Source organism: Bos indicus x Bos taurus, chromosome 22 (genome assembly GCF_003369695.1).
Source record: "Bos indicus x Bos taurus breed Angus x Brahman F1 hybrid chromosome 22, Bos_hybrid_MaternalHap_v2.0, whole genome shotgun sequence".
In the NCBI taxonomy this organism is placed as follows: domain Eukaryota; kingdom Metazoa; phylum Chordata; class Mammalia; order Artiodactyla; family Bovidae; genus Bos; species Bos indicus x Bos taurus.
Window position 1 is genome coordinate 1,294,399 of NC_040097.1, and position 19,124 is coordinate 1,313,522.

At 62.7% G+C, this 19,124-nt stretch overlaps 1 protein-coding gene across 1 annotated transcript in view; it reads left to right on the forward strand.

Moving 5' to 3' along the window:
• Positions 1-19,124, forward strand: part of EEFSEC (eukaryotic elongation factor, selenocysteine-tRNA specific) — a 110,562-nt gene that overhangs the window by 27,107 nt on the left and 64,331 nt on the right. Inside the window, exon 2 of the mRNA XM_027523939.1 lies at positions 17,606-17,813. Coding sequence (XP_027379740.1) covers positions 17,606-17,813 — 208 coding nt within the window. The remainder of the gene's footprint in view (positions 1-17,605; positions 17,814-19,124) is intronic.

Sequence of the window (19,124 nt, forward strand, 5' to 3'; positions counted from 1 at the left end):
CCTGAATATTCATTGGAAGGACTGATGCTGAAGCTGAAACCCCAATACTTTGGCCACCTGATGCAAAGAACTGACTCATTGGAAAAGACCCTGATGCTGGAAAATATTGAGGGCAGGAAGAGAAGGGGACGACAGAGGATGAGATGGTTGGATGGCATCACCGACTCAACGAACATGAGTTTGAGTGAACTCCAGGAGTTAGCGATGGACAGGGAGGCCTGGTGTGCTGCGGTCCACGGGGTCACAGACTTGAACACGAGTGGGTGTGACTGAATGAACTGAACTGAACCATCGCGGAAATGAAGGCCGTGTCTAAACTCTCAGGACCACATGTTCCCCCTTTCTCTGCCCTGGCACACCAGCTCACATACCGGGGTCTGCAGACTTGGGATTGAAAAGCTTAGTCACCTCTCCCCTGTTCATCCTGGCTTTACTGCGTGCCCACCGTGAGCCAGCCTCTGACCCCGTGGTGGGGGACACAGGAAGATGTCCCCTCTCTGAGTGCCAACGTGAGCCCTCCTCGGTGGCTGAGTTTTTACCACTCTCCAGCCACGCCTCGGGCAGGTCGGGGGAGAGTGTGGGTTGAAACCACAGAAGCACTGTGCAAAAATGAGTGGGACGCAGGTCTCACCCCAGCCACCACCACAGAGCTGTGGAGGAATGAACCTTTGTCCTGTGCGGTCAGGGTTGTCCCGTTAGGACGTTTCTGGTCACTGGGTGAACGAGGCACCCTAGGGGGGCATGGAGGTGCTCAGGGACGAGAGTTCGAGGCTGTCCCGGCGTGGGGCGGTTTGCTGTTGATCATTTGGTCACCACTGTGATCCCAGACTCGAGCTGTTCACAGTGCACCCGGGCGATCTTCATCTTCTCTGCACACGACTTTGTTGTTAGTTTTTACTATTGTTAGAGGTGCATTCCTGCCACTGCAGTGAGATCTGCCTGATCAAAGGCCCCAGACCCCGGCACAGGGTGCTCTGGTCTCAGGCGGCCTTTGTCTGCGAGCAGCTTGGCCTGTAAACGTTTTATTAGACCATTAAGTGGCCAGCAGCTCTCCCACAGTCACTAATGCTGGAGAGGCCCGCGAACACGCTTCTACTTTTCTGAAACTCTCACTCTTCTAGAGGCTCTGTTACCCTTTGACCTGATTTTCTCCGAGTCTCGCCCCGCAGATCTGGCTTCACCTGCGTGGCCGGGATGACCGTCTGTAGGGAGGACCTGCCTGGAGTGGGAGGCGCGCTGATGACTTCAGGGGCCGGAGCTCCGCCAGCCCTCCGGCAGCCCCGTGCCTCCTAAGCACGGCTGTGCTCGTGAGCCTCCTGGCCGTGCGGCACCCGGGGCGGGGGCCCGAGGGCAGCACCTGGACCGCACCTGCGTCCTCCTCTTCAGGGTGACGTGATGATCCCGCGCAGCTCACCGTGCAGCCTCGGGAGCGTGCACAGCACGAGTCCCTCCGGCACTCAGTGCCGTGGCCCGTGCCATGCGAGGCGTTCTGGGCGCCCCTCTGGGGGCTGCCCGGGGACCCAGGCGGCATTGGGTCCTTCCTCTGGCCAGAATCTGCAGCCCCACGTTAGTGGCCTCCTTGGGCCCCAGGGCGGGCAGAAGGTCCCCGTGTGCGTGACCAGCCACCAGCCTCGAACGCTGTCTGCATCCTTTTCAGGCCCCGGAGGAAGGGCTGAAGGGGAGGCCCCCTCTCTGCCGGGGGCTGAGCTCATCTCCAGAACCCAAGTCAGTGTCGCGACTCGTCACAACAGCAGAAGAGTCTTCCTAGCCTGTCCCTGTCTTACCTACCGCTGAGGCTGCGGACACGCCGCTCCCTCTGTACTCTCGCTGGAGCTGCGGGCGAGGCGGGAGGTGTGTGCGTGAACATGTGTGTGCTGGCCTGGAGGGCGCGGCGTGGGGGAGGCGCTGTGCAGCGTGGCACGCCTGCACGCCCCTCACGGGCCCTGCTGACTTGGCATTTCTGGATCATCCTTAAATTTTACTGCGATTTGACGAGAAAAAAATTCGACCTAAGACAAATCATTCGGTAACAGATCACTGATATAACATAAGTTGGTTAGAAATACGATATGAGATTTAAGTTTCAGCTTTCTCAGTTACATCAAATGAGGCGTCTAAGCAAAATTCTGCCTCAGCCTGTGACGGCTCCTTCGAGACTGTTTTCTCTGCGGGCCGTGACCGAGCACAGAGCCGTGGCTGTCAGGGGACTCCAGAGTGTCCACAGGGTGCTGTCAGCAGTGGGGCTCCCCGAGGGCCCTTGTTTCCGGGGGGAGGCTGGGGGCTGCCGGGCTCCAGGTCTCCTGAGGGCTGTAAGTCAGGTGCCTTTGAGAAGGCGTGTGGTCAGCAGGGAGCGGCTCCCCAGTCTCGGAGGAGGAGGCGGCCGCGTGTTGACGCCTGTCGCGGAGGCCTGGGGACGGTGGGGTGGGGTCCGGGCAGGTGGAGAACCAAGGCAGAAGGTGGGGTGTTGGGGCGTGAGGGCCCGGTGGTGGCGAGGCTCTGCACAAACTCCAGCCCCACGCCGCGGCTGCTGCACGCAGACGCACAGTGGACGCTCCCTGTGGCCAGGCTTCAGAACACCCAGCGGGCTCCTGGTCTGATGTCCAGCTGACTCAGGCCCTAGTGGGGAGGGGTGAGGCCGCTGCATTTAGGACGGGACCGGGCACAGCGAGGCCACAGGGCCTTCCCGGGGGGTTGGGTTCTGAGGAGGTGGCCGTCCCCTCCGTGTGGCGTTGGGAGCAGCCCTGAGGACGTGGCGGCAGTGGTGGCCTTGTCTGTGAGCTCAGGGCCGGGGATGCGCTCTGTGCGGCCCCCGTGGGTCAGCTGAGGCGAGTGTACAAACTGGTGCTGGGGTTGCTTGGAAAACGCCCTGGAAGGTCAGAGGCAGGATGCTGAGGGGAGGAGATTCAGTGAAGCCTGCTGGTGTGTAGTCTTCATTTGCGAAGGGCGGAAATTCCGCCCAAACTGCTGCTTGGAACCAGCGTGGTTTGTGGCCCGGACTCAGGCACAGCTGGATCCAGGCCCGCCTCCGGCCGCTGCCTCTGTGTGGTTCTGGAGCCGCCCGGGGCGCTCAGCACGGCTCCTTTTTGCCAGTCAGCGCCCCCAGCTGAAGACACAGGACAGACCGAGCAGCCAGCCGGGCCCAGCCTGTGCCTGGTGCTGGGCCTGGGGTTCCTGCCACGTTCGGGGGCTGAGCTGGGACCAGGGTCCCGGCGGATAGAGGCGCCCTGGGCGGCTGGCGGCCAGGGTGCGGGGGCCCCGTGTGGGTCTCCAGCCCCTCAGAGCGGCAGCTGTTCTCACGGCCGCCAGCCCCGCAGAGCTCCTGACTTCCGTTACAAACCAAGCATTCGGCTATTTTTTTTGCTCTGGGAATTGTTGATAAAAACTGTCTGTTTAGTTGAAACATTGCAAAAGTTATACAGGAAAAATAAACAAATCTGAGGACCTGGCCAGTTGTGGCCTGGAGGGACATCAAAGGTTGGCCAGTCACCAGGCCCCACTTGCACTGGGGCGTGTCGTGTCCACCACAGGCCAGGGGCTGGGAATCAGCTCCAGATCCAGCGCTGCGCTTGGGCTGGGCGTCCTGAGCTCCCGCTGGAGCAGCGGGTGGTCCTCACAGGCCTTCCTCCCGCCCCAGTCCAGGGGAGCCCAGGGAGCCCCCCACCAGGCAGCCCCCTCAGGCTTGCACGGGGGTCTCCCCATACCTCTCCTCCCTGGCACCCAGCCCGCTCACCAGGGCCCTGTGTGCTGCCTCCAGAAGCCAGGGTCACAGGCAGGTGCTGGCTGGGCCACGCTCAGAGCCGGCCCAGTACTCCCACTGGCTGTGGCTGCTGCTGGGCTGCAGGGCTGGGCACTGAGGCTGGAAGCTTTTCCGGAGGCAGGGGCAGGCTGTCCCCACTGGCAGCGTCCTGAAAACCACCCTCAGGTCCCTGGCGTGGCTGAGGGAGCCCTCTGCGGTGGACTCTGAGCGGGTAAAACGTAGCCAAGCAGCTTCACGCTGACGTCTTAGCAGGTCGTCGCTTTTGTTATGAAGCATTTGCAGTTGTCGTAAAGTACGTTTTCTTGTTCCAGTTTTGGGAAACGGCACAGGAAGAGGAAAGTAGAAAATCACCCAGGGCGTTGGGGCTCGGGGCAGCTGCAGAGCTTGGCCAGCGGGCCGAGCAGGGGCGGGGTCCCCTCCCGGGAGGGGCAGAGAGCTGCGGCAGGGGCACAGCGCATGCACGCTTTCTCTTATCCCACGTCGCTCTTACGGGGCTCTCTGCACGAGGCGCTGAGGGCCGAGGAGGACGCCCTGCACGGATGTGCTTTGCGTGACTCACAGCCCTGACATCCAGAGGAGAGTGAAAGACGAAGCCCCTCCGCAGCGGCTGCCCGAACAGACCTCTGTGCCGCCTGGCCCCGACCCAGGCGCGCCTGTGAGAACCACTCCGGGAACAGCTGGGGACAGACTCCGTGCTCTCAGCCTTTCTGCTTTCGTTGTTACCAGAAAAATAATCGGCTCCGTGTCTCACGCGCCTGATGAAGCGGCCCAGACACCAGCTGTAGCTCAGGACAGTTTCTGCTCTCCTTGCTCTCAGACGGGAGATGGGCAGGCCCCCGGCCAAGCGCAGGGCCTGCGTCCGGGCTCAGCACGTCTGTTCCGATCCGTCCATCCTCCCAGCTCTGCTGGGCGTGGTGCTGGGCGGGGGGCCTCAGGGGCCCGGAGCACATGTGCTGGGGCAGAGCCCCCTCCCCCGGCACCCAGCTGGCCGCTCTCCGCGTCAGGGTGCTGTGCTTTTTCTGGTTTGGGGCCTTCCCTGTGCCCTCCTTCCTAAGGAGGCTGGGACCCTCTCCCCTCCCGTCAGCCGAGGGGGCCTAGAGGCTCACAGAGGGAAGCGGGGAGGCTGCTGTGAAGGAGCTGGTGGTGGGCAGAGCAGCAGGCCCCGCCGGCCACTCCCTCGACTCACTACGGCTCCACGGGCCTCCGGGAGCCTGCCTGACTCGCCACCTCGGGCCCTCGGTACCCGTGTAGGGGGTTCAGGGGGTCCGGGCCCCCCGAGGCGAGTGGTGTCTGCCGCACAGACCATCCCCTCGGCCTCCCGCTGTGCCCACAAAGCTTGGTAATGCTTCCTGGGAGTTGGTGTATGTGATTTTATTCCTCACCGGTTATTTTTTTTAAAGTCTCTCTCCGCCCCAGTCATTTATGTGTTTTGAGAATCTGATCCTCAAAATAGAGAAGAGGACGAGGGGGCAGTGGGGAGTCTGGTCACGGAGGACGCCGTGCACGGGTGTCTGTTCTGCTGCGTCTCGCGGCCGCGCGGGCCTCGGTCGCGGCGTGTGGACCCTTCAGGTGCAGCTTGTAGAGTCTTGCTCCTTGAGCAGGGTCGAGCCCGGGCCCCCCGCACGGGGAGCTCAGAGTCTCAGCTGCTGGGCCCCCGGGCAGCCCCCACCTGTGAGCATCTGACATGGTGTCTTCCCTGCTGAGGACCTTGATCTGAATTTTCAGGGCGTGCTTTTGGAGTTCTGGGCCAGGAGTCTTGTCTCTGAACCACATGGGCTCTGGAGGCTCACGCAGCAGCTCCACGTGCCCCTCGTCCTGCCGGCCACCCTGCCTGCCCCGCCCAGAGGAGTGCGCCCGCCAGGTACGGAGCGCTCCCGGGGCTTCTGCCTGTGTTTCCTACTGCTCTTCAGAGCAGTCATCAGAGGGGACGCTCCATCAGCAGGTGTGGGGGCAGTGGTGTGTGGACTGCGCAGCCTTACTGGAGTCCAGCAAGGCATCCGGTCTTATCCTGGGACCCGGGACAGAGCCCCTGACACCTGGGAACGCCCGGTGGTCGTGGTCGACCCCTGGGCCTCGTCTGAGCTCTTGCTGGGGGAGATGGAGGCCAGCGGCATGACTGGGGACCAGCTCTGGGCCAGAGACAGCATCCTGACTGCCTGACCTCTGCCCCTGCCTGAGGTCAGGGGCAAGCGGACTGAGTTCAGTCCCGTGGCCAGGGTCTGAATCACTCACGCCCAAGGAGTGAGAGCCCAGCAGAAGCCTGGGCCCAGGGCTCCGCAGGGCTTTGTAGCTGGTACAGAGGTTGATGGCAGGCGAGGTGCCCTGAGCCCTAGGGGAGGCGGGGGCGTGTGTGTCCCGCGCGTCTCTTCCTCAGCTGTCCGGGTTTGTGTCCTGCATGGTAGCGTTGTAATCGGCCGCCAGCCCTGGGTTCTGTTCTCAGAGACCTTGCCCTGGGGCGGGGTTGACCGGGGCCTGACCCCGAGACAGCCTGGCGTCGAGGAGCCCTGGTGGATGCTGCGGGGCGTCATCTCCCTCCCTGGGTCTTTGCACAGGGTGCTGTGCCCCGTCACTCCCGACTTGAGTCTGAGAGCTCGCCGCCTGGGTGTAAGAGGCTGCAGAGTGGGCTCTGACTCGTGGGTGTAGGGGCCAGGTTCGAGGAGACACTCAGGACCAGGGCCCAGGGTCGGGGAGACGCTCAGGACCGGGGCGCAGGGGCAGGGAGACGCTCAGGACCGGAGCCCAGGGGAGACGCTCAGGACCAGGGCCTGGGGAGACACTCAGGACCGGGGCGCAGGGGCGGGGAGATGCTCACGACTGGGGCGCAGGGGAGACACTCAGGACGGAGGCCCAGGGGAGGCGCTCGGGTCTGGGGCTCAGGGGCCAGCCCCTGTGCCATGATCACAGAGTGGAGGTTGGTGGTCCTTGAAGGAGAGGTGCCCAGGGATTCTGTGCTGCTGACGACCGTCCGGAGTCCCTGCAGGAGGACACTGGAGTCCGTTGGGCCCTCCCCTCCTCCTCCTCCCTCCCCTCCCCTCCCCCTCCCCCTCCTCCTCCTCCCCCCGCCTCCCCACCGCCCACCCCGGCCGCTGAACTCCCCTCTGCGGTGCTTGCTCAGCACAGACTTCGCTCTTGCTTTGATGTCCTTCACTGTGTTGACCTTATGGATCTGTGTGTCTGCCCACCGCACTGAGAGCTCCTTGAGGGCAGGGGTGGGCCACGCTGGGGGCTGTGTACAGAGCACAGAGAGGCCCAGTGTGGCTGGGGGGCAGCTTGGGAGGGAGGCGTCAGGGGAGAGGCCCCGGGGGGGACGGCCGCTGCTCAGTCCCTCTGACTCTGTCCAGAAAAACGTCTGATTGTGTCTTGAACTCATTTTCGTTGCTTGCTTCAGTGGCCTCACTTGGCAGCTGAGGCCATATGCTAATTCCACCCTTTTCATGAAGGAATTCTGCTGATTTTACTGACTTTTTATGGTAGATTTCCCCCCCTTTCCTTCTTTTTTTTCTCCTGCTTCCCCAGTAAACAGATTCCTGAGACCACGCTCTCAGGCTCTGCGACCCTGCACGCTCCGACCTTGTTGCCCGGGGCAGCCTGGCCAGCCTCACCCTCCCAGCCCTGCACCCGCTGTACCTTCTCTGCCTCAGGGCTCGCTGTGGCTGGGGCCCCGTTTCTGGAAGGGGCTGCCTGTGTCTGAGGCCACAGCACCAAGCACCGCCGCTCAGAGCTCTCAGAACGTGGCCCAGCCGTCTCGGTGCTCGGAGTGGGGGCCCCTTCCCTGGGGGGGGCAGCGGGGCCTGCAGCCTGGGCTGCTTGCTGCCCCGCCCGGAGTCTCAGCGCGTCTCCCACGAGGCCCCACGAGGGCCCCTCCTCCCTGTCACTGGGGTCCCGGGGGTCTTCTCCCGAGGAGCGCAGCCTGTGCAGATCTGGCCCTGGTCCTCACTGCGTGCCGTCCTACCTGGACGTGGCTGCCCACCCTGCGCCCTCCTCCCCTCGCGTTTCTGTTTCTGGCACATGGGCGCTCGGCGTGCCAGGGGGCATCACGCCCCAGGCCAGGAGTCCGTCCACGGCTCACGGCGGGCTGCTCAGGGCCCTCACTGCCCCCCAGTCATCTGCGTTTCCTGCAGAGGGGCTTGCTCACCACCAGCTCCAAGTGGCGGGGGGCTGTGGGGGCACCGGGGGTCACAGGACACGGCTGTGCTGGGCATCATGGGCCCCCAGGAGCCCGGGGGAGGGCCGCCTGGTCCGGACGGGGCGGAGGCGTCTGGGCTGCAGTCCCCGCGTGAAGGGCCAAGCGGGTGCCCAGGTGCCGGGACGCGGGGCCGACAGCCGGGCTGGGGCTCATGGGGAGGCTGAGGCAGGGCCGGCCCCAGCGCCCTGCTCTCTGCCCTCGGGGGGCTTGCGCCATCCCATGGTCTCGCCCACTCGGGGGGCCCCATGCTTGTGGACCCAGGGCTGTGGGCTATGTGCCCGCCGCCGCAGCCACTCTGGGCCTCCGCCTGCAGGACTTGGGCTGAACGGGGCGCCTGGCCCTGTTGGACGCCAGCAGCGAGGATGGCGTCTGTCCTCAGGGACATGCCGGCCCGGGGCCGCCGAGGTTTCCACCTCGCTGTCCTGGGAGAACTGTCGTCTCGGGTCCCTCTCAGGCTCCCATGTCCCAGCACACTGAGCTGGTGGGAGAACCTTGCCTGATGCTGGGGGGATGCCCGCCGGAGAGCGGCCAGCCATGAGGCTGCAGGGGGGACCTCGGTCTGGGGGGGGCCTGCGGAACTCCAGATGAGGCCTGCGGAGCCCCCCCTCCGGGGCCCATGAGAGTTCGGGTCTCAGCTGAGTTTTAAGCCCCACTGTACCCTCTGGGGGGCCCGCCTGGGGACCGTGGAGGCCCTGCCCAGCTCCTCCAGGAGGAGCGCCCCCGTCCTGGCACCTGCCCTCCTCCCGAGACCCAGGGCGGGAGGGCCCAGGGCTCAGCAGGATTCACCAGCCAAAGAAGTGGGCGTTTGCTCCGCGTCCTCCAGCCCCCTCTGGAGATGCTCCGCTGGGAGCTGCAGGCTGGCTTTGGCCAATAAACATGTTTTGTTTGGGCCATACAGTTTAAACATGTTTTTGGAATTGGTTGTCAACATTTAAAAGTTGGCACAGTTCATACAGTGGTCCAGATTTTTGGCTTCTTTTGAAAAATCAGAAGATCTGGCATCTCCAGGCCTGCATTCCTCTCTGGCCATGTGGGCTGGAGCCGAGGGGAGGCGTCCCCTGTAGCGCGGCCCCAGGAGTGACCGTGGCACCCTCTCGCTCCAGGTCGAGGCCCCCCCACGGGCCCAGCGGGCCTTCTAATTTGCCCACTGCCCCCACCTCGGGACGGGCGTTCGTCCAGGGCTGGGGTCGGCGAGGCTGGAACCTCGGGGTCAGCACCTGCCGTGCCAGGCCCGGGGCCCTGCAGGTGACGGTGAGCCCGGTGTGCGGGTGGGAGAGCGGGGCTCCGTGAGCAGGCCTCCCCGAGCAGGCAGGGAGGGCGCCGGGGGAGCCTGTGCGCCCCTACGTGCGGCGACCTGTGTCCGCAGGCCTTGCCCTCACTCCCGTCTGTGGGGAGGGGAGCACAGCCCAAAACCCGGGGACGTTTCTGCTTTGGGATCCCAGGCTGCGTCTTCAGGAGTAGTTATTCCCGGTGCCGCTTGAGGAGGATGCAGGCCGCGGGGCCCTGGGCCAGGCAGGGCCGGCTCTGCCTGGGGGCCCCCGCCATGCACTGAGCCCCGGAAGCTGCTTTTCTGAGCCCCGGGTTTCTCTCATGGTGATGGGCTGTTGGCGCGCCTGACCAGCCGCGTGCAGACCTGTGGTCCGTGCAGCCGTGGTGCAGTGATGAGGCTTTCAGGCTCGTCCCCACGATGGGCCCCAGATTTGCAGAATTTTAGTGAAAAGCATGGACTTAAAAGTAGCACTGCCCCAGGCACGTGTGGGTGCGGGGAGGCCCTGGGTTGGGGGCTCCGCGTCCCGAGGGCGCCGTGAGGCACACACCTCACGACGCACTCGCAGCTCTCAGCGGCCTGCCCCCATCGTGGAGATGAAGAACCAGGCCCGCTGTTTGGCTGGTGAGCGGAGCCAAGCTGCAGACTCGTCGCCACGGGGCCTGGCCACAACCCCACCCCGATCCCAGCGGGCCCTGCGCATCCAGGGTCCAGGCAGTGAAGGCTCAGGAGTTGTCTGTCCTGGGGATCCTTTCATTGCTGGCTTCTCAGCAGGTCCTGCGGGGAGCCGGCCTGGCTCACCCTACCGTCTGGTGCCCGCGGACCACGTGGCCCGGCCTGCTGGCTGAGGCTGTCCGGCCCAGACGTCCCGGTGGCGAGGGCGCTGCCGGCTCACATTCCCACGTCCAGCCTCGGTGTCTGTCCACACGGAGCTCTCCCACCCATATTTGGCAATTTGTCTCTCTCCCCCGCCCCTCCGAGGTGTCTGCCAAAATCCTGTATAATTCGTGTCATCTCCCGAGCTGTTACAGTATATGAGGGCAGGGGATAATTTAGTTATTTTTGACAAAAGAGCCTTAGCAAAAGTCAAAAAGGAGGGGGGAGTTTTCATACTCACTGCATGAAATAGACAATATTTCCTGAAACAGGAGATACGAACCTCAAAGAATTTAAAATAAAACATTCATTTTATTATTTTTTTAAAGAACGAAAACGAGGGAAAAAAAAAGCAGTATAGTCAGTCTTTTTATCCTAAGTACAGATGAAATTGATTAAACCTTAAAGACTGGCCTCCGCACACCCGGTTTATTAATTGAAGAATTTCCTCTTACCCAGAATGGGAAGTTCACGTTAAACCGAGCTGGCCCCTGAGTGGCAGTGACACTTGAGAGCCGAGCGTTCTCCACAATCCTATTTTCTCTTCGGTGCGAGAGGAAATCCTAAAATGGTTACAGGGAGGAGGAGGGGGAGCAGAAACCCCACATTTTAAGGAAGCCTTCTTTCATTTCCTTGTAAAGCATGAAATCAAATTATAGCTCATGGCCCACAATTATTTTATTTCTACATTTCAAATTCCATTTTCTGCTCCTTCTCGCTGCTCTTGAACAGGAGTCGTACTGTTGTGCAAAGTCAGCTAAAAAGATTACCCCAGGTAGGCGATGACACAGTAGCTGGGGGAAGCAAGCGTGGCCAGGACCGCTGGCTCGTGGTGGCCCTGGAGCCCGGCGTGCCTACATCTCTGCGTCCCCTGCGTCCCTCCGTCCCCCGCATCCCCCCCGTCCCCCGCGTCCCTCCGTCCCTTCCATCCCCTGCGTCCCTCTGTCCCCCGTGTCCCCCCCGTCCCCCACGTCCCCCCATCCCCCGCATCCCCTGCGTCCCTCCATCCCCTCCGTCCCCCATGTCCCCTGCATACCCCACATCCCCCCTGTCCCCCTGTCCTCCACGTCCCCTGCGCCCCTCCATCCCCTGCGCCCCTCCGTCCCCCACATCCCCTGCATCCCCCACATCCCTCCGTCCCCCGCGCCCCTCCATCCCCCGCATCCCCTCCATCCCCCACATCCCTCCGTCCCCCGCATCCCCCGAGTCCCCCACGTCCCCCGCATGCCCCCAGTCCCCTGCATCCCCCTGTCCCCCACGTCCCCTGCGCCCCTCCATCCCCCATATCCCCTGCGCCCCTCCATCCCCCACATCCCCTGCATCCCCCACATCCCTCCGTCCCCCGCGCCCCTCCGTCCCCCATGTCCCCGTCCCCCACGTCCCCTGCGTCCCCTGCGTCCCCCGCATACCCCACGTCCCCCCCGTCCTCTGCGGTCCCCCCATCCCCCGCATCCCCTGCGTCCCTCCGTCCCCCACAACCCCTGCATCCCCCGAGTCCCCTGCATCCCTCTGTCCCCCACAACCCCCATCCCCAGCGTCCCCTGCGTCCTTCCGTCCCCTCTGTTGCCTCTGTCCCCTGCATCCTCTGCATCCCCTCCGTCCCCTGCGTCCCCTCCGTCTGGCAAGGCGTGCCGGTCGACCCACTGCGGCCCTCTGCTCCAAGGAGACAGAGACCACCTTCTATTGCGGTGCTGCTCTCCGAGGAGGGCGCCACGGGCCATGTGTTGCTCTGTCCCGGGCGTCCAGGGCAGCTGGGGAGACAGAGGCAGGGAGAAGGTGTGAGCCCAGCGCCTGCTTAACACCCCTGCCTGGAGAGGTTGAAGGTCACGCCTTTTCCGACTGTCATCAGCCCTCGTTCTGTTGCAGGGAGACAGCTGGTTAGGGCCAGCGTGCCCTTCGCGCGTTCTTGCCGACCCCCTCGTGCACAGCAGGCCTGGGGCTCACAGCGTCGCCTCGAGTCGCAGCAGACCACTGTGCAGGGCCGTGTTTCGCTTTGTCGTTTATCTTCCCCGTTAGCTGCTTGTTCTTGTGGTGCTCTGGGCCTCTGTCGGTGCGCTCAGGCTCTCTAGCTGCGGCGCGCGGCTTCTGGTCGTGGCGCAGGCTCCCGGTACGTGGGCTTCGGTGCTCGTGGCGTGTGCACTTAGGCTCTCTCTAGCTGCGGCGCGCGGCTTCTGGTTGTGGCGCAGGCTCCCGGCGCGTGGCCTTCAGTGCTCGTGGCGTGCGCACTTGGTTGCTCTGCTGCGCGTGGGGTCCTCCCAGAAGGACAGACAATGAAGTCGCTCAGCCGCATCCGACTCCTCGCAACCCCATGGACTGTAGCCCACCAGGCTCCTCCGTTCATGGGATTCTCCAGGCAAGAATACTGGAGTGGGCTGCCATTTCCTTTTCCAGGGGATCTTCCCGACCCAGGGGTCGAACCCAGGTCTCGAACCCAGGTCTCCCGCATTGCAGGCAGATGCTTTACCGCCTGAGCCACCAGGGAGACCCCAGACCAGAGATCAAGCGTGTGTCCCTTGCATTGCAGGGCAGATTCTTAGCCACTGGACTGCCAGGGAAGCCCAGTTAACTTCCCCTTACCGGGAGTTTAATGCATTTACTGTCACGTAAAGGGGAAGTGAAGGCGCTCAGTCGTGTCCGACTCTGTGGCCCCATGGACTGTAGCCTACCAGGCTCCTCCGTCCCTGAGATTTTCCAGGCAAGAGTACTGGAGTGGGGTGCCATTGCCTTCTCCAGGGGATCTTCCCGATCCAGGGATCGAACCCGGGTCTCCCGCATTACAGGCAGATGCTTTACCCTCTGGCCACCAGGGAAGCACCAGGGCAGTCATGTAAAGTTGTATTTAATATAAGTGCATTTGAGTTCCAAAAAAAGGACTGGCTTTAAACACACGTAAGTCCCAGTACTGGTGGCAGTGTCTGTGGGTGGGGCACCGGGTGACTCGGACGCCCCCCTGACGCAGGCTCGCCTGCTCTCCAGACCTCCCTCTGTGCCCCATCTTTATCAGCCCCGCCTCTAGAAGTTCTCTTAAAGGTCTACCCTCAAAGACTCTCTTAAAGAGGCTTTCATGCTTCCATTTAAGATCCCGTCAACCACACGGCCTGTCCTTCTGAACAGGGACCAGCCCCAGTCCAGCTGCCTCCCCCACAGTCCTCTCCTGCCTGGACCCCAGAATCAGAGCGGCCCCGTGGTTCCCCCCCACCCTCACTGGAGCCCCCCTGCCCCCACTGGAGCCCAGAGTCGGGGCAGCCCCATGGCATCTCTCCCCACATCTGCACTGGATTCCAAAATCAGGGCGGCCCCGTGTTCCGCCCCCCGCCCGCACTGGACCCCGGAATCGGGGCGGCCCTGTGGTTCCCCTCCGCCCCACTGCACCCCAGAATTGAGGCGGCCCGTGTTTCCTCCCCCCACCCCCACTGGACCCCAGAGTCGAGGCGGCCCCGGGCGTCTCTCCCCCCGCCCCCACTGGACCCCAGAGTCGAGGCGGCCCCAGGCGTCTCTCCCGCCTCCCGCCCTGCCTCCACTGTGAGTCCTGCTCCCCTGCCCAGCCCCTCCCTCCTGCGCTGCGGCTCACAGACTGGGGCCTGGTTTTCCGTCTGTGTTCACAGCCTTCAGCACAGGCTTGAGCTGGGGCAGAGCTTAATCAGTCTGTGGGCCTGAGTGGGCAGATGGCGGCCTCCCCAGCCTCCCCTTGGTTGACCAGGAGTGTGGTCCTGACGGTGAGGGTCTGCTCCCTGCTGTCTGCAGAGCCGCCGAGTGCCTTGCCATGGCTGGGGCTGCGAGGGGAGGCTCGAGTTGTCCACCCCCGCCCAGCCGCCTCTGCTGCCTCCTGGGATGGGAGAGGAGACTGCCAGGCCCAGAAGGGCTGTTGCAGATGGGACCCGGACGCTCAGCTTCGTCCGCAGCCTCCCTCCGGCGCCGCACACCGCCTCCGCAGTAGGCGCTCGGCACGGCCAACACCAGGGCCTTCTGAGGGGTCCCGGGGTCACAGCGGCTCGAGGGGCCCCGCTGGAAGCCGGGTCAGAGCCAGGAGCCACCCGCGCCTGGCACCAGCCCCGGTCACTCTGTTTCTTCCCCGCACTTTGATCCGGGGACGGGAAGTGACATAACTGACCCGTCTTGTCTTTCTCTCAGTCCCCAGTATTTCCACAGAATGAAGCAAACAGTGTCCTTTCCGATTCCCATGAACCCAGGGTAGGAAATCACTCTGAGTCTGCAGGGCCAGAAGGAGCGAGTGGGTGGGGAGCACCAGTCCCCCTAGCCGCTCACAAGTGCCCCTCTATGTTAGTCGGCCTATCAGCGCTTCCCATCTGCTGCTGCGACTGCAGAGTCCTTCAAAGGTTTGCAGAGCAATTAGAGCAGGGCTGAAGTCTCTCAGTACTTTGAAAAATCACAATTTCCAATTCCATAGATTATATATCTTAATCGTTTCGGAAATAAAAGTAAGGAAAAACAAAGATCAGCATTTAACATGTTTTCTGTGAGATGAAATTTTCCTTCTGGGACGAAGAGGGGGTAATGTTGTTTGCGGGGGGGAGGTTTTCAATGGGAGAAACTGAATATAAAATGTTAACCATTTTAGCAAAACCAGATCATTAACCCAAGTTTGAGTTTTAATCAAAAGCTATGGGCATCCTAAATAAGAAGTAATATTGAATTGAAAACAAAGAAAAAACTTTAACTGGTGATGTTAAATATTCAAGAAAGGCTGTAGGTGCCCAACAATCCACGGTGTAAAACTGCAGTGGAAGCCAGCGTCCTGCCGCCATCAGGAGCGTTTCCCAGCACAGCGAGTGCCTCTGCGCACAGGGAACCTCGGGTGGAGTCACTGGATGGCAGCGAGGTTGCAGAAGGTGCCTTGTGAGGGGCCGTGGGAAGTGCCTCAGGCGCAGGAACCCTAGGACATGCACTGCTGGGATGGTTCTTCCATGGCGGGCAAGGGAGAAGAGTCCCAGCCACGTGGAATGGTTCTGAGCAGCGTCTGGGAGACCCTTCACAGGGCCCCTGGCGAGTGCCAGCCCGTGGCCGGGAGCAGTGTATGCCCCGGTGGGCAGGAGATCTGGACTGTTTGAACCTGGCCTGCAAAAGGGGCTCCCTCCTGCGCACGCACACACACACACACACACACACACATCCTGCCCAGCGAGGGGCCACAGCGGTCCAAACAGATCCTGTCAGTTACGCGCTGACCCTGCGTCCGGTAGACCCACCGTGCCGCCGGACCCACAGGAGCCCCGGAGCGGCCGCCGGCCCCAGGCACAGACCCCCGGGGAAGGACGCTGCTCAGCCCACACGGACTGCCCACACTCGGCCTGAGGAGGGTGGGGTAGAATCTTTGGGAGTCAGCGGTTGTGACCACCCCGGGCCTACCTCTGATGCAGCCGAGGAGCCGTACAGCTGGGCCCATGGCTGCCAGTTGCCCCAGCCTGGCGTCTGTGCTGGCGGCCCGGCTCCTGACCGCACGTGCACCTGTGAGTCCTGCCTGCTGTGCGCCAGCTCTGACCCTCAGCTCAGCCCCGCAAGGAGGAGACCCCCTTCCCACAGGCAGGAGGCGGAGGTCCGGGCACAGGACACCAGGAAGCAGAGCCACGGCTCGAGCTCGCAGCTGTCTGAGTCCAAACGTCCACTCTTTCCATCACCAGCTGCCTGCTGGCCAGGGCCTGCATTCCTGAGTCTCTGGGCCCCTGCAGCGTCCCGGAGAGCAGGTGGACCAGGCTTCTCCGAGGAAGCCAAGAGGACCGGGAGAGGACAGGGAGCAGTGGCAAGCTGCCAGCGTCCTCGGGACGACCTGGGCTGAGCACCGTCCCTGGGGGCGCGGGGCCACTCACTCACCACCCCCTGAAGAGCCCGGGAGGACGACACGGCCATGTCAGCAGAGGAGGAACAGGAGGAACAACAAAGCCAGCCGTGTCGGAGACGAGAGAAAAATAAACAGCTGAGGACGAGACAGCAGACAAAGAGAGGTGCTGGGCCCCTGCCAAGAGGAGGAAGAGCCGGGAGCCAGCGGATGCGGGAGCCTCGCGACACGGCACCCGCGGGGCTGGGGGCAGGCCGCCGGGGGCGCGGGTCCCGGCTGCAGGGTCCCCGTGTGTGCCTCTCCTCTCCGAGTCTCACTGTCCGGGTCTGCAAAGGAGAGAGAGCGTGTTACTGTGACGCGGGGACGATGGGTCGCCGTCCAGATAACACTCAGGTTAGGTCTCCACCTTCGTTTTAGGCCAGGATGACTTCCTGGGTCAGTCTGAGGCACACTTGTAAGCATGTGTGCATGCACGTTTGGCTGCGTCGATCTCGGCCGTGTCTTTGAGGTCTTGGTGGCCCTTCCGTTGCAGCATGCGGCCCTCTGGTTGCGGCACTCGGGCTCAGTGGCTCTGCGGCACGTGGGATCTGAGTCCCCCAACTAGGGACCGAGCCCACGCTGCCTGCACTGCAGGGTGGCTTCTTAACCGCTGGACTGCCAGTGAAGTCTCTGAAGCATAGACGTTTAAAGCTGTAAAAGGACTGGAAGAAAACACATGAAAAATACATATAGTCTTAAAAGTAAAAAATACCCAGGTGACATACGAAGCGCAGAAACAAAAGGGGAAAAAGGAAAGACTGACCATTTCCACATAAAAGGGGAACATTTCTGCATGGAGAGGAAAGATTCATAAAAGCTAAAGGTGATTCAGGAGAGAGGCCTGGAATGCGACTTCCCCACCCAGGATGGCTTCTCAGTGTTTACAGCGTCTCTAAATCGGCAACAAAGAGGAAACAGTGTCAGCCCGGCGCTTGCAGGTGCCCCCAGCGCCTCCTCTGGGCTCAGCAGGGTTAAACTGTCTTTAAATTGGCAACAGAGTAAGAATCCAATCTGAAGGGGAAACAGTGTCCATCCATGTCCCACCCTCCCCGAGGGGGCGGCCAGGCAGTGCCAGTGCACACCTAGCAGAGGCGCTGAGTGTCCTGGGGAAACAGGCAGGGAAAGAAGGCCGGGACGGAGTGGGAGGCAGGGGCGCTGCAGCCCTAGTCTGGCTGTCAGTTGGGTCCCAGTGACGGCAGACTCAGAGCCAGGGCTCAGAGAGGCTGGGCAGGGGCCGGGGCAGAGACCCCACAGGATGGTGGGGGTCCACGGCCCAGCTCGGAGGCTGGAGGCTGCGGGGCCGTCAGACAGCAGGCAGGGCAGAGCCGTGGAAGGCAAGCAGCTCGCGTTGGAGGTAGAGGCCCTGCGCACCAGCATCAGGAATAAGCAACTTGAGGCTGCGTGGAGGTTCTGGTTTTCACCTGGTGGGTTGACAAAATCACACTGCCCACAGCCAAAGGGCGGCCGGGAGCAAGTCCTCCAGCTGCCAGGCCGCTGTGCAAACAGGCTCCTGGAGTGCCCAGCGAGCCTGCCTGGCTGCCCGTTTAGAGATGAGGACCCAGTTATAGAGCCGGGAGGGGCCAGCGTTCCCGGTCAGGTGACCCCGCACCCAGCTCTTGGGGCTGCGGTCGCCACTCGCCACCTCAGCCGCCCCTGCCCCTCTGACCTCGTCCTCTCTTCCCCCAGGGGCCCAGATCATCGATCTGATGATGCTGGTCATCGACGTGACCAAGGGGATGCAGACCCAGTCGGCCGAGTGCCTCGTGATCGGGCAGATTGCCTGCCAGAAGCTGGTCGTGGTGCTGAACAAGACCGACCTCCTGCCCGAAGGGAAGAAACAGGCGGCGATCGACAGGATGACCAAGAAGATGCAGAAGACCCTGGAGAGCACCAAGTAGGTCTGCCGACGAGGGGTGCCGGGGTGCTGGCTGCCGTCCGGGGTAGAGGCCGCGGTGCTTGTGCCAGAGGACGAGGAGCCCGCGCAGAGGCTTCCTGACGGGCGCGGCGGGTGGCTCCGTCAGTGCCCTGTGCGGGGCCCCAGGCCGCCTCGTCTCGCTGGCCCGCCGCTGCGGCTGTGTCCTGGGGCAGCGGTCAGAGCCGGGCACCAGCCCACGAGAGAGAGTCCAGGGATCACACGGCCTGAAAGGGCCCCAAGGCCCCCCTCCCCCCGCCACCAACCTGAGACTCTGTGGGTGAGGACTCAGTCCTGCCTGCTCACTGCCTGCTCAGCTGAGACCTGGTTATTGGAAGGGGGGCAGGTTTGGGTGATGGCTGGACATAACCGTCACAGAGGCTTACGGAGTTGGATGGACAGACGGACAGGTGGATGGAGGGGTGATGGACAAAGGCTGGATCACAGGGCCCTCTGGAGTATTTCATGCCAAGGGGTTTACGATTCTGTCCTGTGGGAAGTGGGGAGTCGTTGACTTTTGTGCAGGGGAGTACCTGAGAGAGGCAGGCTGTGGTGGGGAGGGACCCAGAGACAGTGGAGAGCCCTGGGAGAGGGCGGCCAGGCGGCCTGAGCAGGGGCCGATGGCCTCGCCCCGCGCCGGCTGCTGGTCTCAGGGTCCGGGGGCAGAAAGCCCCCGGGTGCTCGGCGGCCACGGAGGCGGGAGCAGAAGACGCCCACGGAGCGCGGGTGTCTGCACGCCCGGCTGTGTCCTCGGCCCCCTCGCGGCCAGCGCCCTCTGATCAGGATGGACCCGCGGCCGCCGCCTGCCCCACGGCCCCCGACCCCGTCAGCCTCAGCCGCTGCTCCTCCCGCCTGGGGGCGCACAGTGGGAGCGGTTTTGTCTCCCCGTCACAGAGACGGATATGCTCTCCCCTCTACGGTGCTTTTCTCGGCTCTAACACCTGCAGCTCTCGCTCAGAATTCTCCGGTTGGTTAAATTAAAGCTTCAGCCCCGAGAATGGGCCAAATGTGTCATAAAAGATTTCCCAGCGCTGCCTTTTGTTGCAAAATTCATCAATCCGATAAAATCGACACAGTTAGATAAGTGTTGCATAAGAATTCAGACTTTGTTATTCCCAGCGGAAGTGGATGTGAGACTGTAAAAAGGAAGATAAAAAGTTGTATCTTCTTTCTAGTGAGTTATTTGATCTCCCTGCCGTTTTATTTACTTGTCAGAAAGGGGAGACCAGGTCCTGGGGCTCCTGTACAGTGTCCGCATCGTTGGTTATAAACGAGGCCTTCTGGGAGGTGCTT